The 16,882-nt window shown below is 42.1% G+C and overlaps 1 protein-coding gene across 1 annotated transcript in view; it reads left to right on the top strand.

Annotated features, from left to right (window-relative positions):
- Positions 1 to 5,264: 5,264 nt before the first annotated feature.
- The window catches only part of LOC119455579 (enhancer of polycomb homolog 1), a 72,189-nt gene continuing 60,571 nt past the window's right edge, over positions 5,265 to 16,882 (top strand). The window contains exons 1-2 of the mRNA XM_037716980.2: positions 5,265 to 5,690; positions 16,036 to 16,195. Coding sequence (XP_037572908.1) covers positions 5,538 to 5,690; positions 16,036 to 16,195 — 313 coding nt within the window. The 5' untranslated portion in view covers positions 5,265 to 5,537. The remainder of the gene's footprint in view (positions 5,691 to 16,035; positions 16,196 to 16,882) is intronic.

Here is a 16,882-nt window from a genome sequence, read left to right as displayed (position 1 = left end):
AAAAAAAAAAGAAAAGAAAAGGCCGGGAAGCAACGAAGCGTCTGCACTGCCCACTTCATTTCACTTCCTCCCGTCAACAGTATACAAGTATCATCAATATTCAGAACTTTATTTATGTAAACATTAAACAAGAGAGGTCCCAGCACACTTCAGTGGGATACAATTATAAATGCAGGTACCAAATATTTTTTTTGTCCAATACGCGCCCCTACACCTCTATTTGTTAGGTTTCATATAACAAGGGAGGTAAGGTTTCCTTCGAGCCCCATCAACTGACATCCTATTCATTAAAACGTTACGGTCAAGTGAATGAAATGCTTTACTGAAATCGATAAATAAAGCGAGAGATATTAGTTTGGATAGCACGCGTTCAAGGTTGAATGCGCTCGGCATTTTTATGGATGCACAGAAACAGGCAACGGCCGAGCGGAGCGAGTGCGAGCAGTAACAACCACACCCGTCTCCTTCTTCGTCTTCTGTTGGCGCCCGTATTTGTCACTACAATCACTTTCTATGTTCGCTCAACACGCGCACTTTTTGCTCATGTATTGCCTATTCTGTTGACCTTCCTTTCCTAAAGCCCAACTGTGAGTCTGAGAAGAGTTTAATCTTATCGAACTACTTGTTAAACGTATAATGCAATATCTTTTAAGAACGGCTTGCAAATAAGAATGTAATAGAAATCAGTCTATAGTTTTGGGTATATTTATGTCACCGAGACAGTAGAATTTTTTTCATTGCAATCAGAAAATCACCAGTTCTTTGGAGATTAAATACATACCTAAGTACATGCACTATATATTCGAGGCAAGTCTGATTAGTCATAATTGTAGGGTGATCGATGCCTAAATTAGCGCTACTACTATATTTAAAGACAAACATCCGGTATACTTCAGCCTCGTCTATTGGCTCAATTAAGAAACACACTTTTGGTGCAAGTGCTAAGTTCTAAATGTAGGCTGTCTTTGTCCATCCAAGCCAAGCACCTAATTCGTTTGTGTTTCGATTTTTTTTACGTACGTAGGGAATCCCGAAATAGGTTATCTTTGTACTGCATTTTTTATTTTTTTTTATGCCCTGGTGTCACTCACGGCTTTCTTATCTCTCTCGGTAGTGTGATAATTTCAAAAGGAAAATGGACCACGTATATGTTCGTGAAAACAACAATAAATTTCAAATACTCATCATTCGCATTCCTTTTCTTCAAATACGGAAGACAAATCCTATCATCAAATATTGATCTTGAAAGCTTCTAAAGCTTCTTCAGATTCACATTGAGTAATGGTGGGTTTTCCGGTCATCCGGAAAACCCACCACTCCGAGCATCATAAGACATAAAAATTGGACAACGATCATCACTGTTGGAGGTTGTGGTCACAACGTTACAGACAATTTTAGAGTTGGTAATAAGCAGATATATATATATATATATATATATATATATATATATATATATATATATATATATATATATATATTGCGTTTAAGGTTGACACATATACTCGTGTTGGTGTTTTAATTACGTTTGTGAAACCTGATGAGTGAAGTTGTGTAATGATATCATCAGCCATAATGGTGTAGCATCTTGAACATTTATGTTAAAGCCAACCCCACAATCAAACGTAGAATTACTTGCGTGAATGTTATATTCCAAGAACACCTCAATAAAATTTATAAAAAGTAATGGAAAATGTCATGCCACTCCTTTCGGCTTCACAGCGGCAGCTACATCCTTAAGCTGCCGAGTTAATCACCTGATTCCGAACTAAATATTAAATATACGCGCACGTTGGGATAGATACTACAGTAGTGAAGCGCAGACCCTGGTTTAGTTACAGAATCGTCGCAAAACGTTGATGCTATGTGAATCTGGAGGCTTGGATGGGTTGCTGCTCGTTTCGAAATAAGGAAACGTAGGTGCTTTTTGTGTCACCTAACGATACTGAAAACCATGTTCAGTATAAGGAGCGAGCGCTTGGTACTCAAGAAGTTACTATGAAAATTGCTCATGTAAACAGTATCTTTGATGCCGCAATCGGGCTGTATCCTTGTCTTCAGTGGTCGATCGCTCGGTCGCTCTCCCGCTCTCTGCATTACAATGAACCCTCGCATAACGATCGAATTCGTGATTCACGACATGCCAAGGTTCGATCGATAAGTTGCACGCGTATATCGAAAGTGTTTTGCATATCGGGTTGCTCGTTAGAAGTCGGTTCTGTATAACGTACGCCAAAAAATAAATGTAAAAAAAAAACAGGACACGAGTATTTGTTGGCTTATTCTCACTATATATTACTTGGCTATCCTTGTGCGAAACACTCGAGAACGCTTTATCAGATACAACGACATCACCAAGCACTACCAGTTAGGCAGGAGGATATTATTGCCCCCACCTCACCCCAAACTGAAACGACGCCAGTCGCCTGGCGACAACTGCAGACACACACCTTCATTTTCGGCGCATTTTTCCCACGCAATACCCGAGTGCCCTTTGCAAGTTATGTCGGGCAACTAGAGCGACACCCTCGCACACACAGGATCTCCGGAGGCTGTTGCGTCGAAGTGGGCCGCCGCTAGATCTGCGCAGCTCCAACCTCAAGACACAAGAGTGGGCAGTCCAGCAGGCCCGAGAGACGGCGACGAGGCAAGGCCTCGAAGTCCCCTCATGGGAGACCTGAGCCCGGATCGTTAAACTTCGCCGGATTTTCAATAAAGTTGTTTCCATCCATATACACCGCAACGAACGAAAATTATCGACACAAAACATCTTCGAGTTTGTCTCCAGATAATAATCGTGTGTTTGAGGAAAACTGACACTAGTTTGTCGAAACAGCGCTGATTAGGACCCAGAGCTCGTGGGCGCGCACAACTCAATGGATGCGTCTGTTCTCGTCTACACGAAAAGCAGAGCTGTACACAGTCTCCAGGAGGTTATTTTGAGAGGGGGGAGGGCAGGAGGTGGGGAGGGGAAGGAAGCTGGGGAACAGATTTTTGCCCTCTTCTTCTTTTTTTTTTTTTTTTAATCCCAGGCTTAATTTGCTATATTAGGTGGGGGAAGGGGGATATTGACCCTCGAGGCGGGTGGGGGATGCATTGCCCCCATTTTGCAATATAGCTTGTGGGGTCACGTGGCCCTAGCTAGGCCACTGCACCACCAGTTCCGGAGCTCACGAAGTTATATATATATATATATACCCCCTACGAAAACTGAATCCAACGCAACCGTTACTTCACGCAGCCACATAAAACCTCCTAGAGCTACATGTCACCCGATAAATGCACCTTTAAGTGGCTTGTTCATATCTACACTAAACGGAGCGGCGCGCGCTTATATGCACTCCGCGCGTGCGTACGCAGCCAACCGTTTGCATCATGTTAAAACCGGTCGATCGTGCGGATCGTATAACCGAAGGCCGGTGCGTCATTTGCAGCTTGCCTGTTTACACAAGTGAGATGCATTTGCTCCAGCGCACAGGCAAACTTAGTAATGCTCCATATCCATCTTAAACAATTGTGAGATATATTTTATGCAAAGTTTGCTGCTTTCTGCTCATTATTTTTGCTATCTGCTCCTTTTATTGCGTTCGCGCCCACATATCGCCCACATGTAAGGTCTTAATTCACTGCTCGTCGGGAAATGCACAGATATATACGCGTGTGTGTAAAAACCTCGGTGGAATTAGTTATCTGAAATCTAGCAACAGTAATAAAGGAGAACATGAATAAGTACGCTTTACTGCAATAACACCCTGAAGAAGAAAGAAAGAATAAGAATGAAGAAAAGAAGGCATTAAAGAAAGTAATAAGGAACAATATAAAACTTGTCGCATAAATTTCGCCCGAGATGGATATATGTAGCTCATTATGCTACAGAACGCTACACTAGACGTTGAATTAATTTTCTTGTCGCAAGGGCGCGCATAGTGGCGTTTATATCCGTGTCGTTTCACACACACATATATATATATATATATAACGAAATGTTCTTATCAAAGGAGGTTGTCGCTTGGACATACGGGTTTATGCCAGTAGTTGCTCACGCCCGACTCATGTGAACACCACTGCGCAGTGAAGGAGTAGTATGTACACGCGAAGTTTTATTGAAAAGGAAACAATTTGCTTATTGAGGATTTGCACACCACGCGATCGAACGTCATCACTTACCTGCGACGTCACAAAACGTCACGAGTGGTGTAACGCAATCCATCTCACCGTGAGCCAGCCGTTCGGTCCCATTTGTCATGTTTTAGTCTACATTTACCCCATGACATTCGCCGCAACGAACAAAGTCAGCCGCGCGGCATTTCGCTCCCTTCTCTCTCGCGCGCGGCTACAGGCGCGGCGTCACTCTGAAATCTAAGAAAATACTAAACTGTCGGTTTAAATTAAGTTCTTTTAACGATGATAATCTTATCCAGATAGCGCGAATTCTACTCGCAAAGCTTGCCTCCATCCCTGCCTCCGTTAAGATGTACCGGAAGCGCATTATTCATTCGCTCTGAAGCCAGGCAAGCCTCGCATGTTCATGAGTGAACTGCGCTTTTCAGAGCGCTTCATTAGCAAATCGACTCGTCGAGCGCACAATCAGAACAACGAGAGGAGAAAAGAAATATAAAATTCGCGCAGTAGAAAGCGCGCGCACTTTTCGGCACACGCTTTCGGGGTGAAGGCGCCGAGAGCGAAAACAATCAGCCTTTTGATCGGGGTAGGGAACTACGCCTTTATCGGGCCCACTGCGGGTCTGCAGCAGCGCGCATTCCCCAGCCCTCTCCACGAGGGCGAGGCACGCGTGACGCCTTGTTTTGCACAATGTTCCAGAGATGGCGCCACCGCCGAAGCGCGCTGAAAAGCGCTCGAATGTGCGGGTGGGTCCGGTCGCGCGGTCCCGAGAAAAAAAGAACACCGGTAAACAAATATTATGAGCACTCAAAGGTGCATGTGCAGTTACAACATGTGTTTCCATTAAAATTACCACTGACACCTAAACAGCGCACTTTTTACGACCCAAAATATGCAACTTGAACTGTCGTAAACAACACACTTCGTGCGCAACACTCATCGGAGACGAAGTTTCTCAGCAAAACAAAAGTGTTGGTAGGATAAAGTGAGCCGTAAAAAAATTTCAGCGTGAGCTGAAAATTTAAGAATTGATTAGTTGGTTGTTTTGCGAGCAATAATTTTTAAGTAAGCCGGTAGAAAGTTTGAAAGTCATTAAAAACAATATTTTCGCAGTTCCGATCCAGCGTAACAGATGTCACTAGGTGCATCGTCAACTTCGAGGAGGTTGATGGGATTGCATGGCTGTCGTCCGCCATGATGGTCTTTGAAAAATTTCCTCTATACCTTCGAGTAAAGCGCTTATTATGCATTCTTCATGGAGGTGAGATACCCAGCTTCACCATGGACTAAACTTAGAAACTCTACTCTTTCTAATTGAACCATAAAAACCCGTTTACACGGGTTTTTTGGACTGCTATCAGCCTTGCAATCGCGTGGCCTCGTGGTTCTCCTACGAGGACTAAGAACCACTCGGAAAGATGAGCAAGCTCTCGTTCCGCGCCCGGGCGCTCGACGCCTCGAAGCCCATGCCCATATACCGGTCAGAAGAAATCCCAGATCTTCCGGATTTTGCTGCGATCAACAGAGCAGTGCCTCAGATGCCAACGGGAATGGAAAAAGAGGAAGAATGCGTGAGTAGATATCACAAAGAATTCACTCTGAATCCTGATTGGTTGCTGACATGCAATGGCGGGTGGTTAAACCGCTCTCCGGTGTTTTGCTCTGCACGTTTCGCGATGGATGTCGTAGCATCGTGGACGTTGTGTGTTTAAAAACTTGTGTGACGCGTTATGACGGTACAATTGATCGTTCGCGCAGTTTGTTGTTTACGGTTCGCGCCCGAGCGTCGTGTAAACAGTGCCGCGCAACCGCTCGACGAGCGCGGTGCACCGTGTGTGACATGTGCTTCTGGTTTGAATGCGGTGTTTGAATAAACGGTTCTTCGTATTAATTTTTACTTACGCCGTATCAGTTTATTCACTTTCATGATAACTTCGTGATCACGTTGCCAAGAATGTTTTTGCGGCTGTTGGATGAGTGTGCGCGCACACTTCCAAAGTTTTAACGAGTACAGACGTTAGTGAAGGCTGTGTTCCGCGTGGATCGCGTAAAATTCGTCGCAGTATGTTGAAATTTTTTGTGATCCAGACATATCATGCTCGCTTATGCTGGTACTAAGTCACTTTCGCTGCATTGTAAGCGATGGTGATCGGCTTCAGCAGCCGGGTTTTGTTTACGTGTTATGGTAGAGTGGCTCTACATATATATGAGAAAATATATGTATATATAGTCAATGTTTAGTCTCTTGTACCCTTGATGCGGTGACCATTTAGTACTAATTGAAAGTACACGTGTGAGACCTCGCAGATCTTGTTTGTTGATGTTGTTTACGTACGTAAACAATGCAAGCGTGTGGCTTATTTGCTTCTGCTATCGCGTTTTGTGTGCGCCGGCACTGTGTTCAGATTAATCTGACACTCGTATTCAGATTTTTCTTGCATCTTTTGTGTTTTACACGACTGGACTTCCATTTTTGTTAGTTTATATCGCGATTGTAGCTGTATTATTGATCCTGCTCCTTGATTTTCGAAAATTCATCAAATAGGCGTTTCGACGATAATTTTATTTGTGTTCAACTTTGCCAGGCAGCTCGAATTTACGTTGCACAAATAGAGATGACAATCTGGGGAAGTAGTTTGTTCTACGTTGCAGATCATTGTCTTTCTCCGTAGTCATTTTAAGAATTGCTCTAAATAACGAGTGACACATCGGTAGTTTCTAAAAGAAGCTAAGTATTGCGCGTGTGACCTTATTTTTAGAAATATCAACATCAGCTGCTGATACACACTGCACTGCACACATATGCTCCTCACATGCATGTTACCTTATTCACTTGCTTAGTTCAAAACACAGATTTGCAATATGCATATTATTCAGGAATATATAGGGCATTGAGCATAGTTGCTTGTTTTTAAAGCATTCACTGTGCTTGTGGCATATTTTCCATGTCTGGCACATAATTTGATGCTCAAACACTGGCGTAGTTTTTGATTTTAAGAAAATGATTCATTAAGTGGTATTTTGAGAAATATCACGCAAGACAATCACGAAAGCTCACACATTGTGTGAAGCAAATTATTGCATGTTTAAAAGCTTCGGACCTGTCCACCGCCTGTAACTGTGTTCACATAGTGTGGTGTTGCACGTTCAGATATGTTTTTAATGTTTCTGTAAACATTGCTTTCATGCTTAGTTTGGCTTGTGCACTTAAGGGCACTTTGCCACTGATAACTGTATGAATGTGCATTCCTTATAAATTTGAAAGGAGGGCTTTTATGCTTATACCTCATTGCCATAGATTACTTTTCATTGTATTTTTTTCTTTTTGGGGGCTTCTATAGAATGATTTCTATTGAGAATTTACTCATCACTGCAGTTCAAATGCCTAAAATGTTTTCACTTTGGTAGCTGCATCTATAGTCAGGTACTACTTAAAGCAGTAGAGGCCCCACCCAGATAACTGAAGCACGGCAGCCGATTGCATCTGCGACTAGAGAAATAGTCCCGCTGACGCGACTCAGCCCAGTTCGAAGCGCAGGCTGCCATGCTTTTCATCGGCGGGGTCACCGGCCATCCGGCTCATGCCATCAGTCTAGAGTGCGCGCCCATTCGTGGATGCTCGTGTGCATCCACCTTTGAGGGGCAAATGCCGCTGCCTTCTAAATTTGTACCCGACTTTAGCATTGCTTCTTGTAGAACGTGCTAGGTGATTTGACCGTGACTTATGAGGATGGTGCCTTCAAATCGCTGAAAGTCTTCCTTAGCACTGAAGGATGATTGCACAGCTGCACAGAACGTTTTGTCGAGCAAGATTTTGAAGCTACTATGAACTTTTGACAAGGGTGCCTGTATTGTGATGTCTGATCTGGCTGTGATGTGCCTACGGTTTTGCTTAAACAGGCAGGCCATGTATGCCTCGTGTGGCGCATTCTACACTAGGCTATTCTTGAAATTTCATGTATCAGGGTACTATTATGACAGCATCATTTGTCATTGTGTCACAGAAGGATGCCATTCGTCATTGCATGAGCATGATTGAATAACATCTTTCTTGAAAACAAGTTATGACATTGGCGGCCAGGACATTTATTTGTCAAAGTACATGGTCTGAGGTGCTCTGGGCAAATTAGGTATAATTTGAAAGCTTATATTTGTTAAAAAGAAACTGCTACATTGAGGGCAAAGTGGTATTGCAGTGAACACTTAATTTCAATGCAGACCTGTCTGAAGAGTTCTGGAAATTAAAAGCTGTTAGATTGAGAGCAAGGTTTGTAAGCACAGGGAAAAGAAATGTGAAGGAGCTCTAAAGGTAATAAAGGTCAAGTTAATCTAGATTAGTAGACCATAGGATAATGTGTTTGCAACTCTTGCTGAAGCTGAAGGCTTGGCGAGTCAGAAAGGACGCGTAAATGAACGACAGTTCTTGCACCACTCTGCATGACATCATAAAATTTACAGCATCGACTCAATTTTAGTTCATTGTTTATCAGTTGGAAAAAAAAATGAGTTATGTGGGTTTGAAATTTTGCAAAGGCTCAATCCGGACGTTTTTGTGAGCTTTCCCTGCCATGTAATCTATTACATAAAACTGATGCCATGTTTGGTTGTAAAGGTCAAAAAGACCACTGCTTGGCCATCATTTTTCCTTTAATACCCAACTTTTCTTACACACAATATAGCTGCAGTTCGAGTTGTGAAAGCTTGAAATGACAATACATTGTAACGACAAAACATTTTCCTACTAAATAAACAGTAATGTAATTTTGAGAGGCTATTATGCCTGTAAAAACTAACCATTTGATGCCAAAGAAGTGCAAGTAGAGTTTTAAGAGGTTGGTCCAGTATGAATTATTTTAGCGTACCTAGTGTTTCTACAAAGTACCTGCAGTGGTTAGTTTTGCATTGTTTCCATTCTATTACCATGTAGTAGCTAGCCCAAAAGCAAGTTACCTTGGAGAACATGCAATGGTATTCCCCAATTTTTTAACCCTCATAAACAAACAGTTAAGATACTGCTTCGATATCTTCAGCCATTACCTGTGTCAAGAAATTGGGAATAAGAAGTAGCTTACTTATTTGATGCCAACAGCCTGAGTAAAATAAGGGGGGGGGGAATACCTGCTGCGGTGACTCGTTGACTACGACAACGTACTGCTGGGCATGTGGTCACAAGTTTGATACTCGGCTGAGGAGGCCGTATTCTGATAGGAGGCAGAATAGATAAACACCCGAGTGTCATGCTTTCGGCACGCAATAAAGAAACTGTGGTAGTCAAAATCAATCCTGAGCCCTCCACCACGGCAACCCTCATAACCCAGTGTGCAGTTTTGGGACGTTAAACCCCACAGTTCCTTTAAAATTGAAGCTTAAAAAAAAAGGCACCACTTATTGTTAAACGCAAGGCTCACAGGAGTGTTCATTATCCAGACTTTCTTAAGTTTTGTAGCTTGTGTATGAAAGAGATCTTTAGCTCGCTGAAAATACAGCTGTGTGCAAAAATCCCAGACTAAATATTATGCTGCTTTGTAAATAAGAGCTTGGTGACACCTTGAGCAGATGTTGGTTTTTCAAGACATTTTTAGCTGCACGCAGTGAAATCACCGGCTGTTGTTTTCATAAAAGGAATATGCTTGGCACAGGTGACGATCAACAAACATGTTTCGTCTGAATTAGAGGGGGCAGAGGGAAGATGCTTTTTGGGATATGCAAGCAACATTTGTGCTTTGAATTCCCTGTGCAGCTGTGATTTATTTCCAAGCTTGCAGCTATTAACCTGCTCTTTTGGATCAACATCCACCAAGTACTTTCTGGGAGGTATTTCACGTGTTGTATGTTTGTTCATTGCGACTGTTTGATGCCACATTTTCAGCACCAGTGACTTTTTTTTTTTTTTTTTTTTTGCTTTTAAGCATGGAATATTTTGGAGGGATTGCACTCAGCCGCTTTATATAAAAAGTGACTACAGGCACTTCTAAATAGCATGCAGCAATACATATTATAGGGAGGTCACAGACTAAATGCTTGCAAGTAGATAGTTGCTGCTCTTGGAGCCTCCTTGGCATTTGGTCGGTGGTCTGTGAGGCGATAAAAATACAAAATCATGCCTGAACATCCTTCACTCCTTTTCTGCAGTACGCAGACTGTGGCAGAAACTGTGTCATTAAATTCTTTCTAACGTAATTCGTTCCTTCTCTACAGAGAGCTGCCAGAATTTGTTGGGTAGAATTTTAATTTTTATTTCCTTTCTTAGTGCTGTATAAATATTTCTTACTGGGAAAAATGAACAGCTCTCACAAAAAAAAAGGGGGAAAGAAACACTTTACTGACTATTGTCTCTACAATTTTCTTGTTATTAGTGAAAAAAAAAAAAGCACCCAATTACCTATATATAACGTAGAGCAATATGCCGGAGCGCATTTTGCGAGGATTACCGCACGTCTGATTTATTGTCAGCCCGGTCACGTGAATACACGACCGTTTTAAGCAAACAAACAAATGTGCTTTTGTGTTGCGATTATGGCTCTTGAATCCCACTCAACACACAATGGCTTGCGTTTTTGTGATGTTCAAGCCAAGGCACATAAGCTTCTGTTTCTTTTCAACGCCATTCGGATGCTGCTGCAGTGGTATCTTCAGTTTCCAGTCTTGCAAAATGTGGGACGCATCACAATCTTTGCTTGGTATCTGGTAGATTAAGTGTTAGTATCTTGGAGAGGGGGGGTGGGCTAGAGTGTCTTTCGCTTTGACGTGCTGTTGCTTCAGTTTTCTTGTTGGCAAGAAAACTAAAGCAATTGCTCAGAGGAGTACATTGCCAAAGGAATGAGATTTGGGACAGTTGGCATTTATGTGCCACGAGGCATTGTTTACCACATGACATGTACCACATTGCAGTTTATTTCATCAAGCATTAAACTAAGCCTTAGTCTGTGGTTGTGTCAAATTATGACACAGGGAGTTGCTTCGTAAATTTGATAGTAATAGTACTGCCTTGTGTCTTCTTTTACATTGCTTTCTGCATGCTAAATTTATGCTTTCAGTAAATGTGACCTGTTTGCAACATAAAACTGCAACTTACTAACAAAACAGTCGCAGTAAGGTCAAGCTAGTCGCAGGACTAGCAATTGAAGCAGCTCTGTGTTGTGTGTCTTCTTCTTTGTGATACATGTGTTTTCTGCTGGGAACCTTTTTGCATTGTGCGTCCAACATTCTCATCCGTTCTTAACCTACTAACACAGCTCGTTTCATTAGAGGGGGACAGAACAGCAATGCTAAATTCGTCTAGTTTGACGTATTCCTCGAAGACTCAATTTCATTTATTTGGTGAATAAAAGTTCGGTATTGGTAGAGAAAATGAAGGGGTTTTCATTTTTTTTAACTTATCACCGGTACGTTAGTGTGACGTCACAAATTTTGAAATATTCATGCATTTTTGTGCCAATTTTGGGCAGAATTTGTTTTCAAAACTCACTGAATTGAATCTCGTACCTTCAGAATGCTGTGTAATCCTTGTTTAGCAATGAACTGTCAACTAGTCGTTAACATAAGGTCTCAAAATATACCGCACAAGGAGCTGGTGTGGGGACTTAAGGGTATGCCACCACACAATTTTTGTTCTTGCATATATTTTGGTTTACAATTACTTCCGTCGCGGTAAGACGGATGTCTGGTATTGTAGAAATGTGACTTGCCAATCGAGCTTAACTTAACACTGCTCACTAGTGTCCCTTTTATCACCTGTGACATGAATATGCGATTCACCTCCCCACCCACATGCACACATTTGAAGCAGTAGTTCAGATATTCTGGCCCATATCCTTACACCACTGTTTCTCCCATGCTGCATAAACTGCTTATTGCTGCATAAACCTTTCTTCAGCCTTCGTGTTTGAGGAACTGCTCTGTACAATTCTGGGGCCCTCCAATAACTACTACTTCTATACTCATCCAACTGCATTTATACAGTCATTATACGAGAATGTTAATTCGTGCATTGTGCCGCTTTATGCTTCGAAAGGCCTCAGCGCGAGGAGCCCAGTTGAAAAAAAAAAAAAAAGAGGAGCCTTGGCACAAAATTGAGGTTTTAGGGCGAGAGCCCTCAAGTGTCAAAATTAAACAGGATCTCCACTACAGCGTCCATTAGCACCTATTATAACTTTGAGACATTGAGAACATAACACCTACCCAAACAACAACCCATAACCGCTTCAAGGCCTGCTGCAAAGAAACCTTAGGCTGCGTAAAATGCCTATTTTCAGATAGTGTAGATTAGATCAGCCTCTATGCAGTATTTTGCATTAGAAATACGAGTAGATGTATCACGGAAAGCTACAAAAATGTTTTGATACCGAAACTAAGAAGAAAATGATGCCACCATTACTGCTCGCGGGAAATGAAGCAGGACCTGGATTGTGGAGGAACAGCACGGCGCCTAGGCATTTCCTCCGAGATTAGGAAATGCCTGCTGCGCTTCCTTAGATGCAGCAGATATTATATATATATATGTTGCATGTACATTATATTCACTATCTGCCAGGTGCCCGCATCGTCTGCGAAAGTGCTATTTAACGGCTGTTAAAAAAGAAGTAGACAGTTACCAGCCCTGTAGCTTTGCGAAAATTGCTTCAATAGTACATTCTACTCATGATCAAGAAAAGTGAAAGAGCATAAAGCAATATATGTGAAAGCATTTATTTAGCACTGCTCTAAAGTACACATACCTCTAGGACCTTGCAAAAACGCTGCCGGATTCTGCTGTACTTACGCATTGTGTATCAGACATTGTATAAACTTGGCGATTGTGTGAACATGCTCTTACTCGAGCACAATGGCCTGCTGGACAATGATCGATAACCTCAAATGAGCACCCCTGCTGCAAGTGATTGTTTTCAGGACACAGCCATGGCCAAGACAATAATTCAGAACAGTTCAATGAGGCTTTGGATGTAGGTTGTGGGTGTACCGTGAGGCTAGTTGGCATTCCAGTTCATAACCAACATGGCTGCCACCATGACTTGCATGGTTCTTGCTGTTATTATTGTATGTGCAATTCTAAGAGTAAATGTGATTGTGGACGGGTGACGCAAAACTTGCTCATTGAACGGTGAGCGGCATCAAGGAAGGCATTCATATAACTGCAATTTGCCCTTTATTGGTGCTCATTGAACTTAAAACGCAATTTTATAGGAATATTTTGGTGGAATGTGTTGTGGAAGCTCACTTGCCCAAGTGATTTGTTCAAGCAGTTTCAGTCTAGTGCAGTTTCAGTGATTTTTCTAGCATGCAGCATTGCATGCCAATTTAGGTCATGTCACTGTTGGAATAAAGATGAATGGAAAATTTCAAGGGACTCAATCATTCCCACAATTCTGCATCAACAGTTCATTCAAACAGCTGTACCCGCGAATTTGACCTCAGATGGGAGCATCTCTGGCCCACACAATGTGGACATCGTTCATCTTTCCAAAACTAGGAAAAACCCGCTGTGGTTGCTTAGTGGCTTTGGTGTTGCGCTGCTAAGCACGAGGTCGCGGCATGAAATCCAGTCCACGGCAGCCGCATTTTGATAAGGGCGAAATGCAAAAATGCCATGTACTTAGATTTAGGTGCTTTCGAGAACCCTAGGTGGTCAAAATTAATCTGGAGTCCCGCACTACATGCCTTACAATCACAGGAGGTCATTGTCTTTGTCTTATGTGAGTCAAACAATCCAGAATTTAGCTCAGTGTGGCTCTTTTATTCTTTGGTCTGCCAAGATGGAATAGAAGTGAATGCAAAGCGTTAGTCGAACAAAAACAAGTAAAAGAGAGGTTTGGCTGTGTTGTTTAGCGGAAAACACACCAAAACTGCAGCAATAGCAACACAGAAAATAGTGAGGACGTATCCATTGTATGTATAGATCACACAAACAAATGCAAGATGCCTTTAATAAGGATTTTTTTTTGTGTGTGTGGTTGTATTTCTAGTACATCTCACAATATTAAGGGCTGCAGGGTTTTCAAAATTTGAAAGAGAAAGCAAAATGTAATTTTTTTGTTTGGGATTGTGGAAAAAGCTGCATGCAGAAGGGTTTAGCATGAGTTGTTGGCGCACTCGTGTAAATTGTGTAACACGCTTAACTTTGGAATATACGAATGCATATGTTTGAAATAACCTGCGACCGAGTTGTTACCATTTTACATGTTTCCCAAATCGTAATAGCAGCTGGTCTTCATTGACTTGCTAATGAAAGGGTAATACTGGTGATACTTTATACAATGCTTACGGAATCGGTTGTTAAAGATTTCTCTGCACCTTGAGTCACATGAAAAATTCAAACACATCATCAAAACCAAAACTGGACTGGGGATGCAGATAGCATCTTTTCATGACTTCACTGGTGCTGCGACATCCTCGTTACCAGGGGGCATACTCAGTGTGTGCATGCCAGGAGCAGCAGCGCCAGTGTTGGGATCTCCTGATAGCGTGTTCTACTACAAATTCCAAATGTTGTTACATTATGCAGCTTACTTTAGCAGAGGAAATAGTGCAAGAAGATGCTTTATGGTGGTTATGTCACTTCAGAAACCTTTGCGCCAGTGTACATGGTGAACATGTCACTCATGTCTATAGAGTTCTGTATGGCTTCTTTAGACGGCATTGCAAGATGCCAGCACTGGTACTACTGTTTCTGTGCTAATGACTCACTCTGGTTGGGATGTTGAAAGCATAGCAAGCCAGCATAAACCAGCTGTTTCCAGGCATGGGTCGAACAATGCATATGCCAATCTTTAAAAATCACTGTAATGTGAAACTGTGCAATTGTTGGACCTTCTTGTAAAATGTATAATTCAAATTAGTCAGAATTTATAGACTTTAACGAATTGTCACACTCGTCTTCTAAAGGGACACTAAAGGAGAACAGTAAGTTAGTCGAGACTGGTAGGGTATACGAAACTTGATTTTAATTTGTTAGACAGAAATAGCTTGGTTTTTTAAAAGTGAAAAATGTAGGCTAAATGTGTGTTTGTGTGTGTGTGCATCAGTGTTAAAGCTGCAGCATCCGTTATGCCGTGGATTTCACAGTATTTCATTGTGGGTATTATGTTCCACGAAGAAGAATGTGGTAATTTAGATCTGTGCCACTTCGGTGCAATGCATTCTCTGGCCCAGAGGTTGCTTTGGGATGCTGAACTCGCCTACAGAGAAATATGTCACCTGTTTGATGACCGTTCCAATTACTGGCATGCATTGCTGAATAAGCAATGCATGCCAAATAATTCTTGTTAGCTTTTGGAAATGTTTCGGCGCTATCAGCGTGATAGAAATTTTTTAAAAAGAAGACAGATGAGTACAATATTTTTCAGTGATTTTATTCGTCTCAGAAGCATTCACAGTGTTATAGCCAACAAGTTTTTGTAACTTACATCAGTGCTTTGCTGTGGGAAATTGATTTAAATGATTGAGTGGGGAAAAAAATGGAAATAACAGGGCAGGACAGATAACATGTGAATGGCTTGTTATGCTGGTTGGAGACAGTGCTTTCTCTTTTTTATTTTTATGCTTTCAGGCATAACATTGCTTTAGTATTTTAAAAATGCTTTGTCAAGGCCTTTTTACAGAGAATTGAAATTTTTTTCCCTCAAAAGCTGCTCTAACATTGCATAAGATTTACTTGCGCAGACTAGTGTCAACTTTTGCTGGTTTTTCTTGCCCATAGTGATAGTGGTATGGAAGAAATGCTGGTTATGGGCATTATTATTATGACAATTAATATCAGTGAGGAAAGTAAGAATGTGTATGCGCCTCCAGCAAACTAGTATCTTCAGGCCCTTGTTGAGCCCTGACTTTAGCAAACTTTTTGGTTAGTCTGCTGGGTCCATCATGCCGACTGCGATATACAATGCATGCAAGCTAAGTTGCTCTTGTTCTGTCTCGCAGGAACATCACCTACAGCGTGCGATCTCAGCGCAGCAAGCATTTGGTCATACAGGAGAGCTCGTCATCCCTACACCTGAAGTGTACACCATTGGCGATGAACTCTTCGACGAGCTCTACCCTCCAAATTTCAAGCTTTCAAGGCAACTCATACACATGCAACGTAAGTTTGCCCCTAATCTGCGATTCCCCAATGTCGGATGAGTAGCCATGTGGCATTGTACTGTTTGGGGTAACTGTAATGTGTTCTCTTCTTCCGGCTTTTTCCACTTTGTGTGATGTTGACATAATTTCAGCTCGCACTCTTTGTCCGGAGCCGACATCTGCTTTATTGACTGAAAATGTAGCAATTTGAAATTGAACTTGTGAGTTGTTACTTGCAACAGGCAATGTGTTTTTTGCCATTTCACTTAACATTTCATTTCTTCATAGATCAGCTGTGGCAATTTGTACCGTCGCAGAAAATTGCAAGCTAGATATCTGATTGGGCTGGCCCAGCCTTGACACCTTCTAACTTCAAGCACACTCATATGTCGACCTCCTGTGTCGACCTCATAACTTGTGTGTAGCTTTGGTCTTTCAATGTGGTAGTTATTAGTGTGCTGTCATGTTCACTGGCATGTATGTGTGCACGGTGCACCGGTGGCCCACCAGTTTTTCTAATGGGTAGAGATGTTCTCCAGCCTCGTGCTTGGCTACTTATGGTGGTCCTCATCTTGAGAGGGGCCCCATAGAGATTTCGGGGCCTCTGGGCGACCCCTTGTCGATCCACAGACAGCATTGTGGAAGAGCGTCTGCTGCTGCTGTCAGAGGCAGACGAGAGCTACCGCTGGGTACCTACTGGCAAAAT

This window comes from Dermacentor silvarum, chromosome 6, assembly GCF_013339745.2.
Source record: "Dermacentor silvarum isolate Dsil-2018 chromosome 6, BIME_Dsil_1.4, whole genome shotgun sequence".
In the NCBI taxonomy this organism is placed as follows: Eukaryota; Metazoa; Arthropoda; class Arachnida; order Ixodida; family Ixodidae; genus Dermacentor; species Dermacentor silvarum.
This window is presented reverse-complemented; position numbering and strand designations above follow the sequence as displayed.